Genomic DNA, 27,223 nt, shown 5'->3' on the forward strand with positions numbered 1-27,223 from the left:
AATCTAGAGGAACACATCAATACAAAATCAGACAGGAGAAGACCTTGCTCCCATTGAAACTGCCTCAGCAGTCTTGACATAGATCTAGAAGGGATCTACCCTGATCCCCACAGCACAGCAGGGGTGTGATCTAGTGAGGGCAGGGCCTAATGAGAAGGCACGCTGCACTGCACTGGGGGAATAATACTTCCCTTCCGAAAGCAGAAATTCAGATTCCCCCGAGCAGTAAACAGAACGCAGCTCAAAGAAAAGGGCACAAGCACCTCTGACACTGCCGTTTCCAAAATTCTAAAATGGCATTTTAAAAACCAGCAAAATTAACCACAATACCATTGAGCCCATCCAGTTCGTTCTGGTAGTTCATAGATAATCGATCCAAGGACCTCGCCCAGCTGTTTCCTGAAAGAAGCCAGGGATCAGCTTCAACAACAGCGTGGCTGGGCAGTTTGTTTCACACCCCCACAACCCCCTGTGGAAAAAAGTGCCCCCTCTTCTCAGACCCTACTCTGATTTAGAATTAGCTCATGGTATTGAAATTCTTTTTCATCCCGATGTTTCTTTTTTACAAAAACTGTGGTTAAATGACAAGGAATTACGATAATGCACTTGGACGGAGATTCTATAAAATCCCGATTTCAAGACTTTTCTCTTGGGTCTATTTCTTCTAGGAATTGAGCAGGCAGGTAACTCCACCATCCCCTCTTATGATGTTATTTTAGAACCATGAAGAACTTTATTTCAGACACTATTTCAGAGACTCCTCCCCACCCTAACTCCACGGCCATGTCTTTCTCCAGTCTTGTAGCTCCCTCCTGTCCACCGCGAAGCTGGCCTGAGGCTCTGCCCATTCACCTTTTGCTGCTCGTCTTTCCTTGGTCGTGTTTGTATCCTGCTTTAAAAGGGCAGCAGAACGAAGATCTAGCGCCGAGCTCCGGCCAAGATGCAGCCTTCTGACAAGAAGAAAGATTTTTGTTCTGGGTCGTCAATGTGTTGCAGCTCATGTTCACGGCTGGCCACCACCAGACCGTGGTGAGATCAAGCCCTCGGTCTTCCCCCTGCCACTCCTGTCTGCTCGTAAGGGCTCGGCCATTGGACTTGGGAGAATTTCCACAGCTATTCTATAAAGGCTTTACAACTTCCGCTTGCTTCCATGAGTGCTATAGAAACTTTGTATGAACCCGATTGATTTCATTGACTTCAGTTCACTGATTCAAGCTCATCCACAAAAGTGCATCTATTCTAGCTAATATGTAATCGCAAGTAACAGTTTATTCATCCAGCTTTCTCAAATCAACAGTACTCAGCCTGATCATTTTTTTAAAAAGCAACATTTTAGAAAATTATGTAAAGCCTTTATTTATAATACATTTGTTCAAAAGATAGTACTTGTTTTAACAGATTACATTTTTACACTAAAACTTGGATGGCTGAGAACACCTTCTGCAGGCATTTTTAAACCAGTCTTCCTGAAAGCAGGATTGTCTTCCATTACTTGCCCAGACAAGATCATTAATTAAAGTGATTAAAAATCTTTTTCTTAGCAGTTTTGTCAGCTTGTGAAAAATACTGATGCGGAGAAAGACGAGAGGCCTCAACAGTTCACGCTCCTGAACAAGAAATGTCCTGGAGTAATATCACTTAACAGACCTAGATCGCCCTCTACTGGAAAGAGTTGCTTCGCACAGACCAGGAATAATTTAGATTAATGCATGTCTGACAAGCATAGTAAAATAAAGAAAAGGCAGGTTGATCACTAGCATCTTTCATCTCTTACAAAACAACAAATGTAGCAGAATCCAAATGGATGTACTATAATCATGTGCTACATGCAATGATTAAATAAAACTCTTGACCAGAAGAAACTAGCTTGCAACCAATTGTCTCTAATTGGGTAAACTCTCACTAAATTATGCTTTGTGAGCACGTTCCAGTTTAATATCCAGTTGCTAATCATTTGGTTATAAAAAAGCATTTTAATTAACTCTATGCCCCAAACAGTAAACTATCAATGGGCATAAAAACAAAAATGAGATTTTAATATTTCTTACATAATAGAAAGCCACGTTCACTTTTGGGTGTTTGAGTGACAGCTCTGTCCTGTACAATTCGGAACTGGGTTTTGCACGGAGAAGTGTCTTTTTTAACCATCATTATTTACAGATGTGATCGTTCTACTTTACAAAACATGTTAACAAGACCCAGAGTGGACTTAAAACCTCCTCTAAAAGACCCTTAAAAAGATCCCACATAGCTTTGTAGAACTGATTACCTCTCCAGAACGCTCCTAACAGAGTGGTTGCAGCTTGTCTGAAACTGAATAAGCCTGACTTATTCAAAAACGCTTTACCTTCTGCAAAGTAGTGAGGGGGTCTCCTGTACAGTAAATGTCCTAGGGTTTTATCAAACATGATATGAATGGAATCTGGTGTTCGTTTCTGCATTCAAGATCCAGATGTTTTATCTCTAGAAGTGGGGGAAAAAACAACAACCTGACAGCCCTTTTCTTATGCCAGGCATAAGTGAAACTCCCTCCCGCCCCCACTCCACTCGGAGGGAATCCACAACACCACGAGAAAACAAAAGGGTACTTCACAGACAGGGCCGGAGGCCCCCCGTTGTTACAATCCACACCCACGCGGCGGGGTTCGCCAGTCTGGTCTTTAATGCGACGTGTGGGCCAGCGGCCGAGCGGCTCTCCCGCTCCGGGCCTAGTTGGCGGCGTGAGGGGGACCCTCCGGGATGAGGGAGGTGAAGAAGGTGGTTATGAAGGACCAGGCTGAGGCCAGGAAGCCAGGGTGGGGGACGGCGTTCGGGTCCTCGGCGGGGGTGTCGCCCCCGTCTCCCCCGTCCTCATCGAGCCCCTCGTCCATGATGCGTTCCTGATGGAAACACACACACACAGGCGCCATCACCCTCTGTGAGACCCCTTCCCCTCCCCTTTATCTGCGCTCGCTTCCTAGGGGGACGGGCTGGTCTCGACTCTACGCCCGACCGCAGGAAAGGAGGAAAGGCGAAGAGGCAAGCCGAGACCACGCACCATCTCCTGGATGTCCTGGCGGTGCTCGGCCTCCTGCTCGTTTGGGTTTCCCCCTCCACCTTGGTTCGCAAGCTCCCCTCTGAAAGGGAACCAGCCGGCCTGGTGTCTGAGGAAATAAACACAGGCAGCCGAGTTACATCGCTGCCGCCGCTGCAAAGGATCGTTCCAATCAGGCGCGCCACAAGACAAAACAAAACGGATTCTGGTCCCCTGACATCGGCAAAAAATATTTTTCTCCCGGGGAAAAAAAAATTAAAGATGTGCTATTACAGTTCCTTTCCGGACTGCTGCAGCAAGCCAAGACGGTGGCAGCCTGGTAGCGATAGCGCTTTCCACTGTACGGGATTAGACGTGACGAATAGATCACCACAAAACACACAGCTGGATGGGAAACTATTGTCAGGCCCCGTAAGGCAAGCTTGTCTGGGGGATCAAAGGATCTCTCGCAACAGTTTACAACGCCTCGCCCACTGCGCCGAGAGCCCCGCGTTCCCGGCGCTTGGGCTTCGCCGGACTCACAGGTAGACGAGCAGCATGGCGCCCACCACCATGACGAAGCGGCTGAAGGAGGAGTAGAAGTAGACGATGCTGAGCAGGATGGCGGCGCGGGAGAAGGTGTACACCCAGTCGAGCCAGTCGCGGTTCAGGTCCTCCTCGTTGATCACCGCGCCCCCCTGGGCGTTCATCTGCACGTTCGGGTTGGCGGGCCGGTCCTCGGGCAGGGCGGGGGGCTCGTGCGGCGGCGGCGGCGGCGGCTCCGCAGACTGGGGGACCCCGCGCTCCGGCGGCGGGAGGGGACCGGAGGGCTGGGAGGAGGCTGCAGCGGCCCGACTGGCGGACAGACGACAAGGGCCGGTGGGTTTGCGGTCTGGCAGAAGTGTGCCGCTCATTTCCGAGACCTCGCTCTGCCTGCAATCTGTCTTAATCTTCCGACCTCCCGAACATCCTGAATCCCTTCAGTTTCTATCTGAAGATGTTGCATAAACAGCCTAGATCCCAAACGAATTTTAATTGCAGAAAATGACAAAAAGAAGTTGTTACTTTTATGCTAAATTAATGTATTCCTTTAGGAAATACCTAGGAGACCGGCAGGAATACCAAGCGCAGGGCAACTGACTAAAACCATGAAAGTGAACCTAGGCAAAGAGGTGGAGATTATTCTTCCTTCGCTTCCGATTCTTGACAAAGGTCAGGGCGCAAGCTTCCAAAAATTAATGTGCTGATCAAACCCCTTAAAGATTCACTTTGGAAACACAAGGTGTTTATACATCTCAAACCCATCTACACTAACTGGCATGTTAGCAGTACGATGGATTTACGTGATTGGAGTGTGATTTCACGTTTACCGTTAAGACTGTTGGACAACCCCACCTGTCGACAGCTAGACAGGAGGTGCAGCCATACGGGCAACTCTTACTATTGCATGTAGTAGTGCCGAGCGTACATCTGCTGCCACCACAGGACCTGCGCTGGGTGGTAAACGGGATACAAGGGGAAGCCAGCAGGAAGTCCTTGTGGCCCAGGAAACTGGTTCCCCACGTGTCTGCAAGGAGAACAACCACATCCAGCACAGGCTTTCCAACTCTGACAGACCCTGGCCTGGCCCTCCCAACTGCTCGAGTACATGACGTCATCTCGACATCCAGCACTGCCAAAGACGATCTGGAAATCTTTCCATTTTTATCATATAGGAAACTATTAATCTCTTTTGTCCAAACTAAAGGACATGTTCTTTGTCTAAACTAAATTCTAAGTCCGGGTCATAACAAAACAAGATGACATAACTACAATGCAAAACTGCGATTAGTTCACACGGACCACTTTCGTTTCACTGACGGCTGTTACACGTGGTCTTCATGTCTGAAAAAGTCCAGATCTCAGGTTGTACACGTAAATGCAAATAATGACTTTTTTATCTCAGCATTTCCCATCATGAAAACTGTGAACCTCACACACTTTTGACTCCTGACAAGTTGATACAAGTGAGAAAGTACTGAGGAGTGTGAGGGATTTCCTGGATTCTGTCAACATCAATACAAGTGCAGTAAAATTGTTATATCTTTGATTCAGAGCTCAAAATGGAGAAATGCTTGAAAAATCTACCAAACACAACTTGAAGGAATTCTCCTTTCATGAAATACAAGATTTTACAGTTTAAACCTGAATAAAAATGGCACTGTTCACCACGCAGTACTTTTTTCCCCCTGCAAAACTCCTGCTGCTGATTAAAGAGCAGATTCATGCAAAACCCAGTGGAAATCTAGGTGTGTCTCAGCCTGCAAACCCCAAGGTGCAGTTTAACAGCACATGCATCCCAACAGAAATGAAACACCTTGAGGGTGTTCTCATAGTGCTTAAAGATAATAGGGCAGGAAACTCTTATTAACTCGCACAAGGCATGCGGTGCACAGAATTAAAGACCACAAATAATAGATGGAAGATTAGGAGGCATCCTGTTCTGAGCTTGTCCTCTCCTGTCTTAAACAATCTTTCATCAAATACAAAAACATCAAGAGACCGGTGTGCACAGCACATTGTACCCTGCACAATGAAGAGATTACGGGAATATTAAGTAGGCAAGAAAAAACCCTCTGAACTACGTTCACACGACCCACCCTTGCGTGAAGCTGTGAGGGGCATGGTTGTGCTCGGGGCTGGTGGGCTGGCGAGGACTTCCGCGATACCGCAGGCTCTCAGAGTTCACACTGCTGGAGGCCAACGGGGTCTCCAGGCTTGGGGGCGCAGCGGGCGAGGACGTTCCCGAGCTCGAAGAGCCCTGGTTAAAAACCAGCAGAAGTTTTTTTTTTAAATGAATTCCCACCACTTTAAGGCGCGAAAGACGCCCGAGGCCACCTTCATCAAAACACTACTAACAGTTTCTATCAAATTAAGACAACAGGAAAACCCTCCAGATACAATTGAACAGATATACCCATGATTCATGCAACACTGTCAATTACTATAAAGTGAAACGGTTGCCAAGAAAACAATGACTCAAACGATTGATTGATGCACATGATTTATGTCTGTTCTCATCGCAAAAGAATCTTTTCTCCAGAGACTGAGCGCGGAGGACGGAGAGTTCAGTTACTCACTGCGGAGCTGGGAGGGGCTGGCGTGCTGAACTGTGTCTGGGTCCTGTTACTGCCGCTGGGCTCCGGAGAGCCAGGTGGAGTCCGAGAGGCACACACTAAGTGAACCATATGATACTCATCTTGCTACGTGAACGGGGGAGAAAGAACACACACACATACGCGCCCAGCATGAGTAAGGAAAGGACTGGAAGACGGTTTTAAAAAAGACAAAAGTTAACCACCTGCCTGCAATACTTCCACTTTTCAGAACTGTCGGGGAATATATTTAATAAAGACAGCTGACAGCATAAAGAGTTCAAAGCCGTTCTGGCCAATGAAAAGAAACCACTGGATTCAACCAACAATGTCAAATATTCATTCTACTAGAGGTCTATTATACTATAAGCCAGGGGCTATGTACAAAGATTTCTACAGAAATACAGCGCCTTGCAAACATATTCCAACCCTTTCTCTGGTGTCCCACTTTGTGAAAAACGGAAACGATGTATACACATTTTCTAAATATTTTATTCAAAATCTGTACGCTCAAACTGAAGACTTCTCTAAGGGGAAAATAAGTTACAGGAAACGTCAGCAAACACTGAACAGGGAAAAAAAAGAGAAACATGTTGATTGCACACGTATTCAGACCGGTGGAAGCACCTTTGGCAGCAAGTGCAGCCCCAGGTTTTTTGGGGATCAACTTTGCGTACCAGTTTAGTGCGCTCTTTGCCCGTTCCTATTGGCCGATTTGTCCCAGTTCTCTCGTGTTGCATACGAGTTGCTTACGGACAGCAGTTTTCCGTTTTCTTTTCACAGATTCGGAATCCTGATCTAAAGATTCTGATGTTATTCGTGATGTCTAGGTCAAAACCACCACAGTTCCTACCTTTCTAAGGACATCTCTCAACTGCAGATGGTCTGGGAGCAGTCTTCCAGAGTACACTAGTCTCTGATCCTTCGACAGCTGCAATTCAATCAAAAACAAGCACGTTTATACAGTTTATACGCAGAAGTCGTTTCCCGGTTAATGTGCGTTCACAGCAGCGATGATGTCCAAAAGATTACTTAATCATAAAAGAAAGTTTGATCTTCCAAATCTTGGTATTACAATAGCACCTGCAGTCTGATCTGGTCAAATCTTAAGAGTCCTCAAGTCTAGCGAGCAGTGGGTGGGTGACCTCAAAAGAAAGTCACGTTGCTGCTGTTAGGAAGTGGAGGTAGTGTTACAGCAGGTAGAGCTCTTCCTTCCAGGCCGCAATTCCCAAACCAGTGCCCCACTACGGCATCAGGGAATGCTGGTTTCTACAGATCTTGCGGCACTGCTCTGAGAAGAAGGCGTGTCAATGTTGGTGTCCTACCCAAATATCACTTTCGGCTTGCTCTTTCTGGCCTGCCTAAATTCCCCCTCATATACACCTACGATTTATGTTCCCCAACCGATCTGTTGTATGATGGGGCAGCTGGCACATAATGTCTGCCTCACATCAGCTAGATAGGTGCTACACTTCAGAGTAGATGGAAGTAGATGTCTTATGGATCTACAAATCAAAGGTACTGTGCCTATGAGATACTAAGTGTGCACTATTCATGACTAGATCACTGTATGAATCCCTGACTGTGTGGGCTTTTTTCACAATAAAAAAAGGGCTAAATCAAAGCTGAAGCCTTAAAGTGTAAAATGATTTAACGGTGAGTATGGATCACATTAAATTTCATTTAGCGTATTCATTTCACTACTTCTTACTTCTCGTCATACAATCCAACACAAGTCTTTACTAAGAGTTCCTATTTCTCATCTCGGATAATAAACAGGCATGTGACCGATCCCTTTAATCCAGTGTATTCCAATACGTTCTTCTGGATGATCTCTGTGGGATGGGGGTAAGCCGAGGAAGAAAACTGGATGTTCACTTACAACCGAGAGCAGGCGGGACCTGTTTAACCAATGGGGTGAAGGGCAGCGGAACACACACCTGTGAAGCCGAAACCCCGCCTCATGAAACACACAGCAGAGACCTGTGAATCAATGAGCTACTACCAAACAGTCTAGACAGGCTGAAACGGCTGGTTTGATTATGCTCCTACAGAAGTACACGTTAGAACAGTCCCATTATCAAATTAAAACTGAACGAAAGAGCTAACATGCCAGCTCCATGTTATACTCCTGCGCTCATCCAGGTAAATTCCAAAAATGTCTTCCTGACATCATTCTCTACCTGTTTAAGCTGCAGCGCCAGTGAATACCTGAGATTTTGCTTCTCAAGCAGAGATGTCAGAGAGATGACAATTTCTAATTCTTCGACCTGTGGACACAGACACACACAACGGCACACGTTCTGGAGTCCGGCAGGTCTACATAGCTGACCTGGACAGCAATGTACCGCAGTTCGGGTTTGCAGGGAACATTCACATGCTCAACGTCTATTTACAGCTTTACGACTTCACAGCTTTTAAGAGTCGAAGGACACACTCCCAGAGTCAGCATGAAAAGCTGACCAGATACTGACAGCCTGGCTCTGTGAATATTAAGATATATTGACATTAGCATTACTCAGGGTGAATAAGTCATTTGTCTCAAATGTGTTTTGGATACTTTTTAATTCCTCCCCTAATCCACTCACTGGTACAGCTGCCGAGTGCGATTTTCTTTTTTTTTTTCCTGCTTGGATTATCTGCAGTGCACCAGAAAAGGGCTTCTAAACTAAAGAATTCTTCCCCTGCTGGGACTGACTGGCTGAAGTGGCTTCAGCATGGCACCATGGTAAACATACTGTACATCTTGGAGCTGGGGTCCGATCCCAACCGGTGTGCAACTGGGAAGAGACCTGTGCATGTCCCTCATTTTCCCTGGTCGTGGGACCAAACATGCATGCATAATGTATGCAGCAGGTACTGCACCATAGCCTTTCCCAGTGGGCAAACAAAAAGAGGGTGCACTTTTTCCTGTATACACACCCCTAAGACGTACATTGATTCATTTATTCCAATGAGCTTCTTCAGCATCGACACTGAAGCACAATCCAGAGGATGCAAATGACAACTAAGGGGAAAGCACACTGAAAATCGCGAACGGGAGATGTTTCATCGCACAATGGCTGATGAGAATCTAGAACAAGACACCCAGCTATGCAGTCGAAACCAATGCCATCACTTCTTTCATGAACCAGCTGAGCGAGAGACCAGGAGCTAGTCACAATGTCAGGCAGTCCAAATCACTCCTGTGGTTCTGGAAACTGTCCTCATCTTATTTACATAAATCTGCACAGATTTAAGATAAGCCAGCTATGTTTCTTATTTCTACAGTAATAGCCCAGGTATGTAGTAGACTCTAAATGACTGGGAAAAAAAAACATTTCTCCCAGTACACTGGTGAGAAGCGATCACTTTGAGACCCATCCTGTCGAGATGAGCGCATCAACAGTACATCATACAGACAGTTAAAAAGCTCAAAGCCAGGCCTGCTGTAGAAAGCACTAACTTTTGCACTCATTAGCGCACACTAAACAGCTTTTGTTGTTCTGCAGCTTAGCCAGGTAGCGGACCAACTTACCGGTTTGCTGGGATAGACATTAGAAAGATGCGATTTTAGTTTTTCCACTGTCCAGTTCAAAAAACAGTTTATAGTCTGATCATCGTATTTCTGATTGGGTGCCTTGATGACTAAGGTCACCGGACTGTCAACTGCACTTTGGTCCATAGTTCATAATAATGATAAACTCAATCTTCTCAAGCTTTCTCAAGCTCTCACTTTCACTGAGTTATGGTCAATTTGTATTCCTTACAAAAGCTTGTCAAAGGCCAACTTAGCAAGAACCAGTCCAGTCCTGTATCAAAGGCTTGTTTCAGGGAAGTCTCACTGGTGTTTTCCTCTGATTAATCTTCAATCTGCTGTACACAGCTGGTACGGGAGAAATGTAGTGCAATAAACAGGTGTACCCTCTGCAAAACAAAGGAATAAAAGCACCATCAAGCTTTAACATCCATATATGAACAAACTGAGTCACAATAGTCATTACATCATTGAGACAAAATCAATTTGGTTTTAAAACGATTACAAATGTCGAACAGAGATTTAAAACTATAAAGTGATAAATACACAATCATAAAATGCCCCCCTGGGAACTTTCCTATTCAAATTAGTACAATTAGTAGTCAAACAAATCACATTAGCTATTCATTGCTGTTACAGGCACAGTGCCTGGTTTTAGCAACTGGGGAAAGGCAGATCTAGTAGATAAAACCCATAAGTCTATTACTGTAGCATTCAATGACAAATTACTTTTTTTTTTTGTGCTGGCAAAATTAAATATTCTTGGCGTCCCGGATGCAGACCCTAATGACTTTGAATGACCAGTGGTGCAAGGCGGGTGCTGCAGCTGATGGTTTTGAAGCGCACTGTCAACTTTTTAAAGTGTCAGCAGGGGCTAATCAACAGAATGCGACAAAAAGCCTTAGCCCAGGTAACACGGTACATTGGGATGTCACAGCTGGTACAGGCAGCTGTACAGTAAACGGGTCAAACAGTCACTATGCACTACACTAAAGCCAGCTTTACACAGACGCATGGCTTGTTGAAATATTACTGTACATCTCCGGGAAGAGAACAGGTAGGTCATAATCACGGCTTAGGAATTCAGACCTAAACACATGTGATGAGATGCGTCTGTCAGCTGGGTGAGCGCTAGTTCACAACACTGTAACACCCTGCCTCGCCGGCGCGTTTACCGAGTGTATTCGTGTGCTCATCGGGTTCGAGTCACCTTGCCAAAACAAGGACAGACCTCTCCACCCGCCTTGGATAGCCGCTGGGCTGCCAGTTTCCAACTGGGAGAGAGAGAGAGAGAGGCTGGACAGCCCCTTCCGAAAGACAGCCAGCAACAGCCCCGAAACTCCGACCTCCCGAAGGAAACAGCTGCCTGTCCTAGACCGACCGCACGCCGTGGCGCTCGGAACAATTCCCCCCAAAAAAGATGATTTCCTTACCTTCTCAGGGTACCCCTTTACTTTAACGCCCCCAGCATTTTCGAGCGAACCCCCCTTGACAGCTTCTCCTCTCGGCTTGTTGTCTAAGATGGAGTCTATCATAATACCGGAAATACGTCACAATATGCGCACGGAGAGCCACGGCAACAGCTGACCGACAAAACAACCGAACTTCCTGCTTCCGCTCTCCAGTGCGCGACATTAGGTAAAAGTGAAATTCCTGTCGCCTAGGACGACGTATTACTGTACTTTGATCGGGCCAAGACAGAATGTGAAGCGCTCGTTTCAAAACTTCTCTTTTTGAAAGGTTTTTTTGACCCATACAATCGTGTGTCCTATTATCACCCTTTTATACGACTGATCCGATTAGGAAGACTGTATTAACGTGTTGGATTCAGTGAAGCACAGCGCAGTGCATGTCTGCATAGATTCTGAGCATCAAAATAAACGAATCTTCTCACTGCAACGCACTCATGAAGTCATGAGGAGAAGGGCAATATTTGGGTAAGCAGGTGCAAGAAGGTTTTAACTAACCTTCGTGAGTTCCTATAAATTCATGCAGCAATGGCGGAGTCGCGCGTTGTCCAAAGGCAGCGGTTACCACTGGATGAGCCTGCAAGCTGCACAGAACTGCTGCTCCGGTCACCACCCTCCTAGTAGCCCGAAGCTATTGTTCTTTTGTTGAGTGGGGCAGAATCCTTTTCATTTTCGCCTGGTTTGAAATGCAACAGGTCAAATAACCTCGTTGCTTATGCTCAGCTCTCTCGCTGACGAAGCCATTTGGCATTTATTTAAGTCAAAATCCCTTGAGTGAACGGTCAGTGCATGGTCAGTTAAACAAAATGATGCCATAGCTTTGGAAGAGATCAAGGAGGTACAGTAGCTGTGTCAGCATGCAATGGCTGCAAAGGAAGAAGTAAAGGTTTATTCCAGGCTGAAAAAAACATTTCAGCTGTGGAGCCTTCTTCGGGTGCAAGGTCTTCGCCTCACACCTGAAGAAGGCTCCACAGCCGAAATGTTGTTTTTCTTCTCTTTTCAGCCTGGAATAAACCTTACCTTGCATCCAAAATTAGTATACTTCTAAAAACATGCATCCACGAATACAGTGAAAGCTTTGATGTTTAGTATACTAAGCTTAAACTACGCAAATATACATCTAATCTAGCATCTACAAAATATATCAAATTCAGTAAGGCAATTTTCACAGTGGATATAGAAACTATGAATTCTTTTTAAAAACCTTTGACCTCAATTTTTAATTTGGATTTCTGCTTGTACAGTACACCTGGACCACAGCCCAGATTTTCAAAAACCAGTACATATGCTAACAAGCAAAACCACCTGAATGGATTCTGCCCAGTTTTTGTAGTTGTACAGAATGAGACCAATATAATTTTACATTCTGATCAAGATGATTTAGGTATACCTTACCTTTTTAAATCCTCAGGACCTTTACACCGGGGAAACAAGACCCCAGGGTTTCCCTACTAGCCTTGAGATCTGGAGCACCTAGAGAAACCCCCACAACCTTGGGGTCTGGATGAGCATGCAACCTCTACTCCAGTAAAATAAGGTTTACGTTAATTTTTGCTTGAATATCTCTGGCTGACATTTAACCTGTTTGCACATTGCTGTGCATCTACGTCTAATAAATGACATACTGTAACATTTCTAAGATGTCTCATCTCATACAAGACTTTAATTTTTAAGAATTTCAACATTCACCCCATATTGAAATGATAAAAGCATTTCCTACTTTTGTTCATAAACACCCACGAATTTTAATCAGTTTTTTTTTTAGTTTCAGTTCACTTTACTCTCAAGATCGGGGAGAGATGAGAACTGTAATCTCTGTGCTCCCCAACCTAAGAAACTCCACACCACACATCCTAGTGGCCTCTTTCCAGTACTCATTTTGTAATGCATTTGTAATTGAGTGCTTGCATATGAAAAATAAATCAAGGCAGTCATCTTTTAATAACATTTATTGCTTTCATTTAACAATTTAATTTACATTAAAAAAAATATTTCCCCCTAATGTTTACTGAACATATTACAAAGGCAGGATTTTATTTGAAATTTTCACATTTAATCAGAACTAGAGTAACAGACTGGACAGCTGTGAACTAATTTTTAAAGAACCTCGCTTCAGATAATTACAAAAATATGTGACTCGTTTACAAAATCAGCTATTAAAATCAAAATCGACATAATACTACAATACTATTTGTTCTGTGATGTGCATTTGTACCTGCTACCAGATGCTATTTACAATGACAAGTGATATTACAGCACAGACCAAGAGTCTATATTCTATCAGTCACACTGCTGACCTTATCATAGGTTGGATAACTTAAATAATTGTTTGGGGAAAAAAGGCTAGAAATCATGACCCTACACTTGTTTCAGAGAGCTAAAATGAATTATATACAGGATACTGACAGCTGCCAAAATTAAATTATTTTATTTATAAAACAAAATTTGTATGGTGAGTGGACCTTTTTTCAACCTAGGAAAAACACAATTCAGTATTAAAAATACTATATAAAGAAGAGTGAAACATAAAATCTGTGTTCCTCAGTAATGAAATTTAGGGTTAGATGAATTTTTGTATCGTGGTGATAAAAATCAACATTATGAAAAGGGGAGACTAGGTGCAACAACAAAATTTCATAATTTACACATTTTCAACAATTTAACTATTTACATATATTAACAGCTTTACATACACATACTTAAAACAATGTATATCAGATGTTTTAACACCATATTGCTACTGTAGTATTAAATGTATCACATCCCATATGACAAACATTTAAAATGTTCCCATTCTTTCTGCTTGGGAGTGTGTGCATATACATGTAAAAAAATACATCTGAAGAATGGAGACAGAATTCAAAACCAATTTTAAATGAAACTGAAAAACCAAGAAAAAAGTCTGTAGATGCATTTTTAATATATTCATTACTGGTAACATATTTACAATGTGTAGTATTTGATACAACTCTGCGCAGTGTGTCTGCATTTGGAGCCATCCAATTAGATTGGGTCTCATGGATTTCGGTCTGTAAGGTGGAGAAAGCAATGGGCTGAAATACTAAGAAACTTCTCTGATCCCAGAAAAGAAAAATATTAAGACACCTATCCTCACCAATTCCCTGTAAAAAGGGGGAGAACAAGAAATGGTATAATTTCTAAGGGGTCTTCTCAATACTTTAGCGAGAGATCTTCTCTGATCTCTGGAGTACTCTACCTGCGCTGTGTACAGTAAAAATAATATTGGAAGTAAACAGACACCAAAAGCATACGCAAGACATGGGGTATTCATGTTTATTCTTCCACAAATAAAGAATCATGAGGTGAATTCCCCGGTATAAGATTCAGTCCTTTGGATTCAGCCTTCTGTTATCAAGGACTAATCGCTAATTGAGAGTTGTACCCTCTCCTGGATTGCACTGCCTCAATGCTCCTGTTTGGGGTGGCTGTATTTTTGTCTCCTGAAATACTCTTTTCCAGGGTATCTTTCAGTTCCCAAGTGTATTGGATTGGATACTCAGTGACTGTCTTTCACCACTTTATATTGATCTTATACCTGTCCAGTCCTCGCGATGTCGGATGCTGTGTGGCAGCTGATGTCACGTGATGCTGTGACCAGCTCACACTAACGTGGTTCATATTTAATGTTCCTTTTATTTTTGAGCCCTGTCACACTACTGGAACAGCCATTGTACTGCACTGATGGACACACAACTGTGGAGACTCCACTCACCCCGATTCTAAGTATTTTAGAAAGTCTTGCAGATAATTGAGGTATAAATTTGAAGTTGAATTATAGAATAAGCATTAACTGAAATTATAACCTACTTTCTCATATTCATTATTCCTCAGTTTCTATAGTTCTTTCAGGGTCTAGATAATGATAGGGTCTGATCAATAATTTTTGGCTTTCCACGGAGACTTTACATACATATATACATACAGTATTTTCTTATAAACACGCCATTTCATTAATTACACCACAAAACACACTACTGAACCTTTAAGGCATTATTTGTCAAATTTAAAGAGTTGGGCTGGTAATTAAGTACAACAAATAAATACAATTTACAGGATCGCATCTTACTTCTGGAAATCAAATTTATAAAATTATAACCAAAACACAGTGTTCAAAACATTACAATCCAAAGCCATCCAACCTGTAGTCTACACAGAAAACAAAAACAAACAGCATTTATTAGAAAAACTGTGTCTTATATTTGTAAAAGGGGGTTGCTATTCATCAGCTTTATAAATAAAATTTGGGAAATTATTCTGTGCAATTGCATTTATACCAAAATAAAGAAGCAAAAACAGTAAACAGACTTGTTTAAAATACTACTCCACTCTCCAGTGTCAAGAACAGACAAAGAAAACTGAACAGGACAGGTGGAAAACTGAAAATGTATCCTTGATACTCATACAAATCCAAGAGGCTTCAAACAGATCTACAAAAGTAACAGCATGTAAATTCCTGAGATGTTTCTAACATAAGAAAAAGGTTACACTATCTCATTGAAGTGATGGTTCACATACCTAAAGTGCACTGGTACAAAGTACAAGAAATGTGATACAATTACAGACAATACCATTTTCATCGACTTTATCTTATGGCCTCTGACAATCTCAATGATTTTAAAATAAATAAAAACATTTAACATAATGATAAAAAAATCATCAATACAAAACAATCTAAAATATATACTCAATTACAGTGAATATTAAATTATATGTAAACTGTAAATGAAGGAGTTTTATTTCTATGACGGCAAATTTCAGCACTGCTCTGCTTCATTCTTGACGGAAAAACTACGTTTTTTTAAATTATGGCTACTGTTACCTAGTAATTAAAATATTGCAAGAGAAAAGCATGTTAAAGGCATCTGATTATTAGATGAGCTACAGTTGTGCATGACACCTTGAACAGTCACGCAGAATCCAACTATACATAATGAGGTTCTCAAAAGGACAAAGTTCTTTGAGAACACAAATCAACACCAACTGCAGACACCCAAGAAGGTCAGTTTCAAGTTAAATTTGTGGAACTGAGAACATGATTAGTTAACCCTTCCCAAGCTCCAAAGTATGCAGAGCTGTAATCTCTGGAGTCTTTTGTTAGCACGTTCAATTTTGAAAAAGCAGTTAGTATGCACTGAATGGTTTATTTCTGTTATTCTGGAGAAGATACAGACCTCTCCAGTATACCATAGGTTACCTATGTATAGCAGCATACAATTCACACTAAAAAAAAAAAAAAGGCTTTGCATTATGGTTTTTGTCAGGAAATCAGCTGTTTAAGGGGATGGGGAAACATAGAAATAGAGGTGAAAATATTTTTGGACCTTTACTTCAGCATTTACAGCCGTGTTAAAACAAAATAAAAGAGCCGCGAACCACACTAGGAATATGCGGCTTTCTGACAGAGGACGCGTGGAAAAGCAAACTGCAACTCAGCGTCATCAATTAATTGCTTGGGAGACTGTACTGTGCATGTGTCACTGGCTACCAGAGATCAGGTTCTTTGAGAAAACAAAAAGGGTGCACAGATGACACTTAAGTGCAAAAGATCCCAAAGCATTTTAAAGCACAAGTGTTCCTGCAAGATGTACAGTACTCCAACTTGTAATGTTAACCGGAAACCTGATGGGGGAAAAAAAAAAACCTGCCTAATCTCGATGAGCACCTGAACACAAGGGCAAAACGTATTCACCTTAAAAGCTTTCCTCTGGAAATCCTCTTTACAAGTGAACAAACTGTAATTTCCAGAATCTGAATTTCAAGAACTCTCTAACCACAACACCACTGCTTCCCACTGCACTGCTGAATTAGCTACTTGGTTAGCTAGATTAACATAATGCCATGTGGAAGGAGGACTCTAAAATGTGATAATGGCTTAAAATTCTTCTGCGGCACTTTCCACCGTTCGGCGGATAAAATGCAGCTCAAGTAGAGGCTTGCAAAAGCAACCGTTTTGTTTTGCTTTTACAGCGATGTCTCTGCGTCCACATATTTTCCTCCCTGATCATCTTCAATGCTGATTTTAATACACGCCATCTTTTCATTGCTGGGGGGTGAAAACAAGAATGGAAAGGTTATTTCAGCCTTGAATGGTCACTGTTCAATGTGTCAAATGAAACAGAAATATGAGGCGAGCGTGAGAAAAAGCAAATAACACAGCAGCAGCCTTATTCTGCGTGTATCTGGAGGCAAATTCTGAAGTTACTATCTTATTGTTTCTGAACTCATGAAGCATCTGGGACTTTTACCGTAATCATAACGAGAAGTTCATACTAACTACACCAGTAACATCTAAAAATACTCATGTTTTTAAAAATCTAACTTCCCTGTCCCTCTTCTCATTTTAAAGAGTGAGATGAGAATGGTCTTATTAATAACAGCAAGATGCAAGTTCCTAAGCTCTCACAAGGCATAATACACCGTTGCCTCATTTTTTTTAGATCTCTACCTGCCAGATACACCCCAAAACAAGTATAAACCACTCAGCATTCAGTTGTCATTTTAGAAACAGCATCTGAAATGCCTCTCAGTATATACTGTATACATAATGCACGTAATATAACTGGTTTAATGGGGAAAAATCACTAAATGAACATTTTAACACATTTCAGCGAGATGCACACTGAATACCTCAGCGACCTTAGCCACCACATCTGCTGACGGTTTCAAGCTCATATTTCAGTTTCAGGTTAAGAAAAGCTGCAAAAGAAAATTCAGCTCAAGGCCCCTCGCCGGCCTGCAGGAGGAGAAGCGCTGCGTTTTCAGCAGAGGGTGAGCAGGCAGTTAGTTAGGGCTACGGTACCTTGCACTACGTTTCAGTACTTTGGCATTGTCGGCACTCATGGTAACAGCTTTCCACACAGCGGTTTTGGCCATTTCATCAGAAATGTTTACAACTGAAGGGTCAGAACTGAAGGGTAAACAGACAATCCTCGTTTTAGTAAGCAGTACCCCATATCACGTTAAGACAGTCTATTTAATACAAGAGTTACTCTGTGTCTGCCGTTAGAAAATGCAATTTAACCCCTTGGGGAAACACACGTAGGCCCTTCCTCCTTCTGTGCTTTTAAATCAGTCCGTTTACAACGCTTTTACAACGCTTGCGTTTACAACGCTTTCCAACAAAGTTGTTCAACATAAAAATGACACGAGCTTGGGCTTGAAGGCAAGGTCTTTCCAGAGAAATGAAGGCTGAGCAGCAATAAGGTGTGTGTGTGTGTGTTCCAGCCCACGAATTTAGAAATCGACGGGGCATTTCTCCATTTTTCTCAGCTGTTTAGCATACCCAATTTAGAGTTTGCCTTAAAACTACAGCTCACAACTTAGTGAAGGAGTGTGAGCTCAGAGAAGCATCTTTTAGTTTTGGCTTCCAACCAATTTCTCTTCCGTCTGTGAGCAATGTGTTGAACAACTTGGTTGCAATATTAATTCCCTACAGAATTTTAGAGCCTGGTGTCATTCTGTAATGCCAAGCCAAGTTCTCAATTTGCACTGGAATGTAACAGAGTGCCCATTTACCTGCCTTTAACAGGAAATTAGGAACTCTGGTGTGTTTACCGCTTAATGACAAAAGAAAACCTGCAGCGTTTAAACGCACAAATGAAGCAGCACCCATATTTAATGGCAGCTTGTTGTTATTAAAACGTAGGAGCCATGCACATTAATGAACCAATCATTTTCCTTCATACGCAGGCCTTATGTGAGAAATAACCACCTTTGCTTCCTCATCCTGGGAACAGGAGTCTGAAACTATGCTGTCAGATCTGTTCAAATAAACGCATCAAAGAATAACTACAACAACAACAGTACTGCTGGACGTTTCATTATCAGGATTGCATTGCTATCTGAGAAATGGGATGAATTCAGAACACCTAAGAGACAATGCAATCACAATGTTTCAGAAGATTATTGTCCTTTTCAAGCTACTGTTTTTCAATTCAAGCACAATTTGTAACCTTTTGACATCTAAAATTCAAAGAACATGAAATCTTCAATTGTATATGAAAAATACCCCCATAACATTTTGCAATTTAACAAACTCAAACTAATAAAAAAGCTATAGAAAAATGCTGTACTGGTTACAAACTTGTTACTAGTATTGAATAAGTTCCTAAAGTCTTTTGTATGTTAAGTATACACAGCATGATTAATTAAACAGGAATATCAATAATACCACATAAAAAAATCCTTCACTTGCCTGCATTTGAGGGTCTTCACAGGAATCTTTAACAGATTTCCCTCTTCGAAAGGAATCTGTACAGATTCGCTCACTTCCACTTCAAGCATTCTCTCTGCCTCCTGAAAAGGAGGCGAAAGAAATGTCCTGTATTAAACCGTAAAAGGAACCTTTGCACTTTTGCATACCATAATTATTCACAAATCATTCACATTCTGAATTCTTCTAGATGCGTGTACATCTTTATCTTCATGTACATACTGTAATCAGCTTAAGACTATAACCGGTTATTCACTGAAGTTTCTACACTTGAACTCGGCTTGCGATCTGCATACCAGCCATCGATAAAACGAGGTAAAACTCGAAATGCTATGAAGGCTTAATTCATACACAGTACACGTAAATTTCACCTGCTGAAAAACCACGCCTTAATCACCACGCTAACTCTAACAGATTGCAGGAATTTTGAACTTTTCAGTGACGTGCTTTGGTTCATGTGCATGTTGTGCGGAGCCCTCCTTCTTGCTGAAATACATTTAGAGGCCAACTCTCTGACACTATGTTCTGTTATCAGGAGGACAACGCGCTAATGCTGGGGTTAGTACAAGTCTACTAGTCATCAAATGCTTCAAACCTACAAATGGTCACACTTCATCAGTGCCCTGCTTGTTGGCGTGCAGGTATCTCTCGGAATCCCATGAGTACTAAAGTACAGTGTACAAATCTGCTGGCTGTGCTCAAGAGCCCCCACCAAGAGGACAGCGAAATATTTTCAGTAGCGTTTAAATAACTGTAGCACAACGTCCTCTTGTTCTCTCCCCAGAGAACTTGCACAATCACACACAAACCTGAAAATGTACCATGTACCCAGACACTTTGAAATATGAGCTGATAGCAACGCCAAGGGCTCAGACACCATGTGCTACATTTCCTAAATGGCAATAAACACGCGGAAACTGAAGGAGTAACGAAAGTCCTCCAGTTCCCTTATTCCACATGGGATGTAACACAGGAGCCGAGGGCGCGAGTTCCGCAGTTCTTTCCGACGAAGGACCGGATGTAGGAAAGGCTCCACACCTCCTTCTCCTTCTTCTTCTTGTCGTCCTCCTTCTTCTTCTTGCTCTCGGGCATCAGGTCGTCCAGCCAGCTCAGCTCCCGCTTGGTGAAGCAGAAGTCCAGCAGCTTGCGGATGAAGACCAGAGCCAGCACCTGAGACGCACGGGGCGGGAAGAGAGAGCTTCAGGGACCCGAGCGGCGAGCAGAAAACTACCACTTCCTCCACAGGGCCTCAAACACCTGACCACCAGAACGCTGCCACAGGCTCTTCTGTTCGGAGCGTTTCTGCCTGATTCTGGATTGTACGACACTATACATCCCCACGATACTACCGCGGGAGTTTTCGGTTTTCCAAACGGAAGAGCAGGTTATAAATTTTTCCAGGACAACCATCACGCCTTCACGTGGTCGTTCATTTGAGCGCTTCTTGCTTTCGCAAGAAGACGAAAAGACTCCAGACTGCACCCCTGTCGAGCAGGCAGAGGAACGTGGGGGGGGGTCTCCCTCTTACCATCATAGGAAAGACGACTGCGGCCGCCGAGGCCTTGATCACCCACAGGAGGACCAAGCAGGTGAGCTGAACGATGGTGAAGATGTGCACTTTCCACAGGGGCACGTATCGCAGGTAGATCAAGTCGGGCTGGTGCTTTGCTGGCATGCCAAACAGCTTTATGCGATCAAAGAACTGTCCACAGACGGGGGAAAAAAAACGAAATAAGAAATGACTACATCCACCCACCCATGATCAGAAAGCTCCTTACTCCTGGTAAGCGGTGCAGTAACTCCGAACCTATCCCAGAAGCACAAGCTACGCAGGACAGCAGTCCATCGCAGGACGCACGTCGGCGTCAATTTAGAGACACCCAAGGTAATCTCGCCGTCCACACATGTGCTGATGGAAGACAGCACTGAAAAATCCACAGAGAAAATAAAACCCACACAGAAGGCAGCCCCGGTCCAGATCAAACCCAGGACCCTGCAGCTGCGAAGAGGCTATGCTCACTGTCGAGTTCTACGTTTACATTTTCCAGAAAAAAAAGGTCTATTCCAGACTATCTGCTTAATTCATGTAAGGTGCCTTAACTATCTCAATTAAACTCTATGTAACCCGGAATTCTCAGTTGTAGGAATTCCTTGTAACGTGTACACGGCTACAACAAAATGCATCACAATAATGTTTTGATGTTTCTCCCTTGATTTGTGCCCTTACCTGAATGCCTTTCAGTGAAGACGCACCCATGTAAAGAAAGACACCGTATAATACTGGCATGGGAATAAACTGAAAGGAAGAAGAGACAAACAGTTTTTTATACATTTGTACATACATAGCTGACCTAGTCACATCTCTCAGGCCAAGCATATTAAATGTTAAACAATGCCATCTGCAGCTTGTGGTTTGGGAGCCTTGCTTGTGTATTCCTCTCTTCAAATGAAGAAATAAAATATCAAACTCCCCCCCCCCACCCCACTCCCACCACAATCAACTGTTTCCCCCTCCAAAGCGGCGAGCTAAAACATGGCAAGTCAAAACCATTCCGTCGGTCTCCGCCCACCTTCAACACCGAGGTCATGAACACGGACAGCCCCATCAGGACGAAGATCATGAGGCCCGTGACCCGCTGCTCCCTGATCCCCAGAAACTTGGGCTGCTCTCCGGGAGCCGAGCACTCCGACTCCACCTTCAGGCTGTTGACGTGGCTGATGGAGAGGACCGTGGCGGCCACGAACCAGGGCAGGCCCATGATGGAGCAGATCCCCAGCATCACGGACACCACCAGGAGATCCAGGTGGTAGCCACACCCTTTCTGCGGCACAGGGGCGGGACGGGACTCGTGTCAAAAGCGGGCTTCACGGGTTTTTTTAACGTCAGAAACCGGAGAGGTGTTTTTAAAGGGGGGAACCGCAACGCTACTTTCACATTTCGGGGGTTAGAAAGAATCGGCACTAATGAGTGACTTTCAAACCCCCGAAGATTTTTTTTTTTTTTGGAACGCACACTAAACCACCATCTAAAATATCCCTGTAAATGGCCTAATCTACCAAACAAAATGGATGTACTGGGTATTCGGATTCCCCATCGTGACGGTGAAAGAGCTCTTTGTTTGACATCAAAACTAAGCCCCTTGCATTATTAATTCACATAAAACGAGGAACAAAGAGGCATTCATAATTATATTTCAGACTGGCTTATCATGGTAGGTGGGCAGAAAAAGATGATGAAGAGAAAGGAGGAAGAAGGCTGGACTACAAGCCAACTGTAGGCCAAAGGGAGTGAGTAATGTTCCTGAACAAACAGTATATAGTATGTATGGCATTCTTAGCTCTCCTTGTGCCATTTATACATCTGTGATAAAAAAAAAAACATTCAGTGGGATAAAATGAAATCAAGTTTTGCAAAAACAAAAGTACAATAAAGATCTAATAAAACTACTCCTATTACCTTTACATAGATGAGATCTCAAATTAGTGACTTGGGTTTCAATTTTTTTTCCCTTTCTTTAATTTTTCTGAACAATTTCTATTCATCTTGAAATAAAATTATGACTAGGAGGGGACCGGTTGGAGAGACAGGAGCTAATTAAATCATTAAGATTGAGCCCTTAAGATGGGGAGAGAAACAAATCAAGTGGCCAGCAGCTGCAATACAAAAACTCTCAGTCCTCAGTTTGTAAAACTGAATTTCTGGCTGCAGTTAAAACATACACACACAAAAGACACTGTGCCTTGAGACTGCTTACGAGCTAATCGAGTTGCCAGTAACAGCCACAAACACACAACACGCAGAAGCAAGCAGTCACAGGAAGCTCGTATGTGGTGTAGTCCACATGCACCCATGACGGAGAGGGTCAGAGGTCATCTTCATCTGGACCCACCAATACGATGCTTTGACCCCGCCTGTGTACGATGTCTCCATTGAGACGTTAACTCAAATCCCGTCCGCAATGAGCAGCCCAAGACCAGGAGCCACAGGGCCCAAGAGGCGCACCCCGCGCCTGCAGGGGAGTCGGGTGCCCGAGCAGGCTCACCTTGAGCTTGTGTTCCTTCCGGTTGATGATGACGGCGGTGATCTGCTGGTCCATGAATATGAGGATGGTGCACAGCAGCGCGGGGACCGCAGCCGCCAGCAGAGTCCACCAGGGGTTCTCGCCCAGGGGGTCGATCAGCCATCCTCGGTGCTTGGACGTGGGCTGGAGAAAGCAACAGAAAGCCCAGGCTGAAGTGTGGGGGTGCAGGCACGTACTGTATGTTACGCTTACATGCAGCAGAAGAGCAAACGTGACTGCGGTTCCACACTGGGGGAGTGGAAGGAACGAGGCCACAGACGCACACTAAACCACCCGGAAAGCTAGAATTTGACTTTTTTTTTCGGCACACCTGCAAAATCTTGGGCTGGATTTCATTTTACTACATACTACCAATCGCTACTACGTGATGAGGAACACGTGCGTTTTTCTAAAGACGCAAAAACATTTGCTGGGGAACGTTTTCGCAAGGGATAACAAGAACGCGACTGAACCGCAGGAGCATGGATTTGTGGGTACAGGTCTGAACGCCCGATTAAAACTGAAGACATTTCCTACCTCGAAGCGGTCGGGAACGTGCAGTTTGGGAGAGGGTATTCCCACCAGATAATCAACAACTACCATAATCATTATGGTAAGAAACACAGCAAAATCACTGATGGTTGCGCGAACCTGGAGAAAAAACAGAACACATGCGCTCAAATTGCGAAAATAAAAGCTCTGAATTTATTAAACTGAAAATCATGTTTCCATTATCTAATGCGAATATAGGCAGCTTCTTTCCACTTCTATTTTGCTCCAGGTACCAGAATAAATAATGGTTTTCCTTAAAACACCAGACGCTAGAATGAATAGATCCAGCACTCTCAAAACCAATCTTTACCAACATCCAGACAACCAATGCAAACAAGAATATAAAATAAAATAACTGTTATTCAAGTTACAACCAAGCATTCATAGAAATATACATTTGGATCTGGCCTGATAGAAGATGACAGAATGCAGTTCCCAAGACCAGAAAAAAAACACACAGTAGCGAAATCCCAATTTTCCCCACACTGCCTGCAGATACAAGCCTCCCGTGAAACCTACGGGGAAGCCACAGGGTAAGCCGGACTCGTGCGCTGCGATCCAAGGGGTGCCCCGTTACCTTGGTGGGGAAATAGCGCTTCGTCTTGAACTGCTTGAGGAAGGCCGAGAGGAAGAACGTGGTGAAGAAGAGGATGACGGACCAGAAGAGAACGTCAGGGATGTAGGGCCCATGGTGTCCGCAGGCAGCGCCGACAAACTCTCCTTGCAGGCTCTTGCACATCTGCATCGCCAACAACTCGCGTTAGACCCCACACAGAATAAGACTTTGTTTCTGCAGCTAACTACGAATTATTAAGGGGAATGTCTTCATGCATTGCGACCATTTATTGACGGCTGAAACCGCTGTGATTTTTTTCCGTCTTCCGTCGACATTCTCCACTTGACATGTCACTGCTTCTGGCCTCGTTATGTAACCATACCCTGGGGCAAAACTTCAATCAAAATTAATTAAAAATTAAACTTCAATAAAAAAAAAAACTTTTTTTCAGGTGAAGGAGTGGAACATATTATTTGGAACAATCTATTATCTGGGTATTTTTTATTGCATCCCAATATAAAACAACTGATATACCTCAAAATCCAATATATGGACTATACCGCAAGGCTGCGATCTGTGACCTGTCAGATTTGAGCCACAGCTGGAATTCTGCGTGAAATAAGCATGATTTGTGGCATATTGTATTAGCAAAGGAGTGCCAGGGCTGCAGCTCTGTATCTCTGTGCAATAGGTGATGTACTGAGAGCAGCACAGTGGCGCAGTGGTCAGCACTGCTGCCTTGCAGCGCTGGGGCCCTGGTGTGGGTGGGTGCTTGCTTGCGTCTGCCTGTATCTGCCCTGCGATGGACTGGCATCCTGCCGGGGGCGTCTTTCACCTGGCACCTGCTGCGTGCCAGGATGGGCTCCAGCCCCCCCCCCTCCAGACCTCGTACTGGATAAAGCCGTTCAAAAACGGGCTGGCAGATGGCTGACAAAGCCTGAGCGACAGACGCTTACCGAAATGTTCAACTCGCTCCAAGGAATTGAATTTGGTGCGAATCCGGTTTTGTTCCAGTGCTGCAGAGTTTCAGCACTTGCATTGCTTGGTTCAGAACACTGGCATCTACGAGACAGATCAGGAAAAAACCCTTTAGGTCTACCGGCTCCATTTGATATTATAATTAAAAAGTAGGTTCGCGATTTTAAAATTGCCCAAGAACTCGAACTTTGCTAAAAGGTTAAGTCACTGACCGAGCTTCACCTGTCGAAATTTATCTCCCATTTCATTACACCAGGGCACTTAAAAAACTTAATTCCCCGCACAAGCACATCCGTTTCAATGCAATCTGTGAACTGCGGCTAGATCTGAGATTTCTACACAAGCCCCTCTGTGTGCTTTAACAGAAACACGACCGGCTTACGTATAAAAGGTGAGGTTGTCCAGGTCGTTGTGCATGTTGACCGGATACATTTCTCCCAGGTGGAAGAGCTTCTCTAGAGCTTCATAAATAAATATAATACAGATCAGAGCAGCAAAGGCCTCTTCGGTGAAGCGGGTGATGTAGCACACCAGGCTGCTGGCGTCTGTGGCGACCAGGACGAGACACAGGAAGGCCGTCCACAGACCGATGCTGGTGCGCAGAGACAGGTAGGACAGCCCGTAGTCCCTGAGGGGAGACATGCCTGGCGGTCAGTTTGGACTCGCTACAGCATATCCGCTCGCGAAAAGAGCATGGTCACACCCCCCCGCCCCCCCACAGTCTTCATCACTCCTGTTCCAGACCTGCAGACTGAACGAACAAACTCTTGCTCTCGCTCTCGTTTTGTGTGTTTTTGTTCTATACAGACCACTCATTGTTGGTTTTTGATTTTTTACACCGATTCATACCTAGCGTAAACAAGGGACTATTTAGGAAATTCGCCAAAACCTAACTTTAGAAGGATTCAGGGTAAGCGTAATCAGCAGGGCTGTAATTTGAAAGCATCTAATCTAACACGCAGGCCTTCCTTACTTTGAAACATTTGCCCAAAATAATCGCAGAAAAGCATCAATCTGGCATTTTTTTAAAACATCAGTACAATTGCCATTGGAAGTATCTAATCTCGCTATATTATTTGTCTACAATAAAGGTGACCATATGGCTTCCATGTTTACTGGGACACTTTGAGATAGGACAGGATTTAAAAACATATAAATTCAGCATGATCTTTTATGAGATGAACAGAGGCTTGTGTGTCTTCAATGCGTAACACTGTTTTGGACTAATCCTAACCCAAAATGATGCTTTCAAGTAACTTGGCGACATTGTTAACCTGTCCCCTCAACCAGAAACAATGAAGAAACGATTAGCATCACATTTAGTATGCACGGGCATTAATCACCATCTTGGTACAGGAGTAACGCTGAATTGTGTCTTGCAATTTACAGGCAGTTTTAAACCCCTGTCCTGTTTTAAAGTTTCCCAGTGAACACAAGCTCATATAGTCACTCAATCCATAAGAAAACAACACTCTGGGTTACTGTGGTGAAACTAGGCACTGAGTCTTCAGTTATGGAAACGATGCCCTTTTCATAATGTTGTTCCTATGGCAAGAAAAAGTTTTTCAGGGTTTCAGCTTTCAGCAGTTTTCAGGAATCAAAGGCAAGTCCGAAGGCTGCCTGCACATAAAAATACAATACAGCTGTCTCTATCCATAGCGCCCACTAGGGGGCATGTTCACATCAGGGAAATCTTAAATAACACGCCAT

General features: G+C 43.6%; 2 protein-coding genes and 1 long non-coding RNA gene across 16 annotated transcripts in view; 1 reads left to right on the plus strand and 2 right to left on the minus strand.

Annotated features, from left to right (window-relative positions):
• Positions 1-1,330: 1,330 nt before the first annotated feature.
• On the minus strand, positions 1,331-11,235 carry herpud2 (HERPUD family member 2). Of its 3 annotated transcripts, none has more exons than XM_088602067.1 (9): positions 11,098-11,235; positions 9,897-10,053; positions 7,001-7,078; positions 6,133-6,255; positions 5,653-5,813; positions 4,455-4,580; positions 3,557-3,868; positions 3,038-3,143; positions 1,331-2,879 (listed from the first exon to the last, which is right to left on the minus strand). In XM_088602067.1, exons 4-9 carry the CDS (start codon positions 6,238-6,240, stop codon positions 2,709-2,711), a joined length of 984 nt encoding a protein of 327 aa, XP_088458193.1. In that variant the 5' UTR covers positions 6,241-6,255; positions 7,001-7,078; positions 9,897-10,053; positions 11,098-11,235; the 3' UTR covers positions 1,331-2,708. The 3 variants fall into 3 exon arrangements, with proteins under 3 accessions (XP_088458193.1, XP_088458191.1, XP_088458192.1); XM_088602065.1 differs by having other exon boundaries at positions 9,665-10,053; XM_088602066.1 differs by lacking the exon at positions 9,897-10,053 and having other exon boundaries at positions 11,098-11,214.
• A 42-nt stretch (positions 11,236-11,277) lies between these two features.
• Positions 11,278-12,772, plus strand: LOC148651565 (uncharacterized). Its single transcript, XR_015925771.1, has 2 exons — positions 11,278-11,601; positions 12,545-12,772. It is a non-coding gene; the product is annotated as an uncharacterized LOC148651565 (long non-coding RNA).
• A 292-nt stretch (positions 12,773-13,064) lies between these two features.
• slc4a7 (solute carrier family 4 member 7) overlaps positions 13,065-27,223 on the minus strand; it is a 70,859-nt gene continuing 56,700 nt past the window's right edge. For 8 of the 12 annotated variants that reach the window (XM_088602042.1, XM_088602039.1, XM_088602038.1 and 5 more), the window contains 12 exons: positions 25,896-26,141; positions 25,492-25,597; positions 24,557-24,718; positions 23,965-24,078; positions 23,410-23,571; positions 21,937-22,188; positions 21,594-21,662; positions 20,895-21,068; positions 20,405-20,536; positions 19,349-19,449; positions 17,954-18,061; positions 13,065-17,197 (listed from right to left, as the gene is read on the minus strand). In XM_088602042.1, coding sequence (XP_088458168.1) covers positions 17,116-17,197; positions 17,954-18,061; positions 19,349-19,449; positions 20,405-20,536; positions 20,895-21,068; positions 21,594-21,662; positions 21,937-22,188; positions 23,410-23,571; positions 23,965-24,078; positions 24,557-24,718; positions 25,492-25,597; positions 25,896-26,141 — 1,708 coding nt within the window. In that variant the 3' untranslated portion in view covers positions 13,065-17,115. Of the gene's footprint in view, positions 17,198-17,953; positions 18,062-18,865; positions 18,915-19,348; positions 19,450-20,404; positions 20,537-20,894; positions 21,069-21,593; positions 21,663-21,936; positions 22,189-23,409; positions 23,572-23,964; positions 24,079-24,556; positions 24,719-25,491; positions 25,598-25,895; positions 26,142-27,223 lie in introns of all 12 variants that reach the window. The other 4 variants (XM_088602043.1, XM_088602046.1, XM_088602050.1 and 1 more) reach the window with 2 other exon arrangements.

The sequence above is a fragment of the Lepisosteus platostomus genome, chromosome 12 (assembly GCF_059453375.1).
Source record: "Lepisosteus platostomus isolate fLepPlt1 chromosome 12, fLepPlt1.hap1, whole genome shotgun sequence".
In the NCBI taxonomy this organism is placed as follows: domain Eukaryota; kingdom Metazoa; phylum Chordata; class Actinopteri; order Semionotiformes; family Lepisosteidae; genus Lepisosteus; species Lepisosteus platostomus.

Bases quoted from the DNA above. Each gene is read 5' to 3' on its own strand.
- herpud2 (XM_088602065.1), bottom strand. From the start codon at position 9,811: ATGGACCAAAGTGCAGTTGACAGTCCGGTGACCTTAGTCATCAAGGCA. The intron at 7,079-9,664 runs GTAAGTTGGTCC...ATTGAATTGCAG, and splicing joins ATGTCTATCCCAGCAAACCG to CTGTCGAAGGATCAGAGACT. The intron at 4,581-5,652 runs GTGGGTCGTGTG...TTCTCCTTGCAG, and splicing joins CCTCACAGCTTCACGCAAGG to ACACGTGGGGAACCAGTTTC.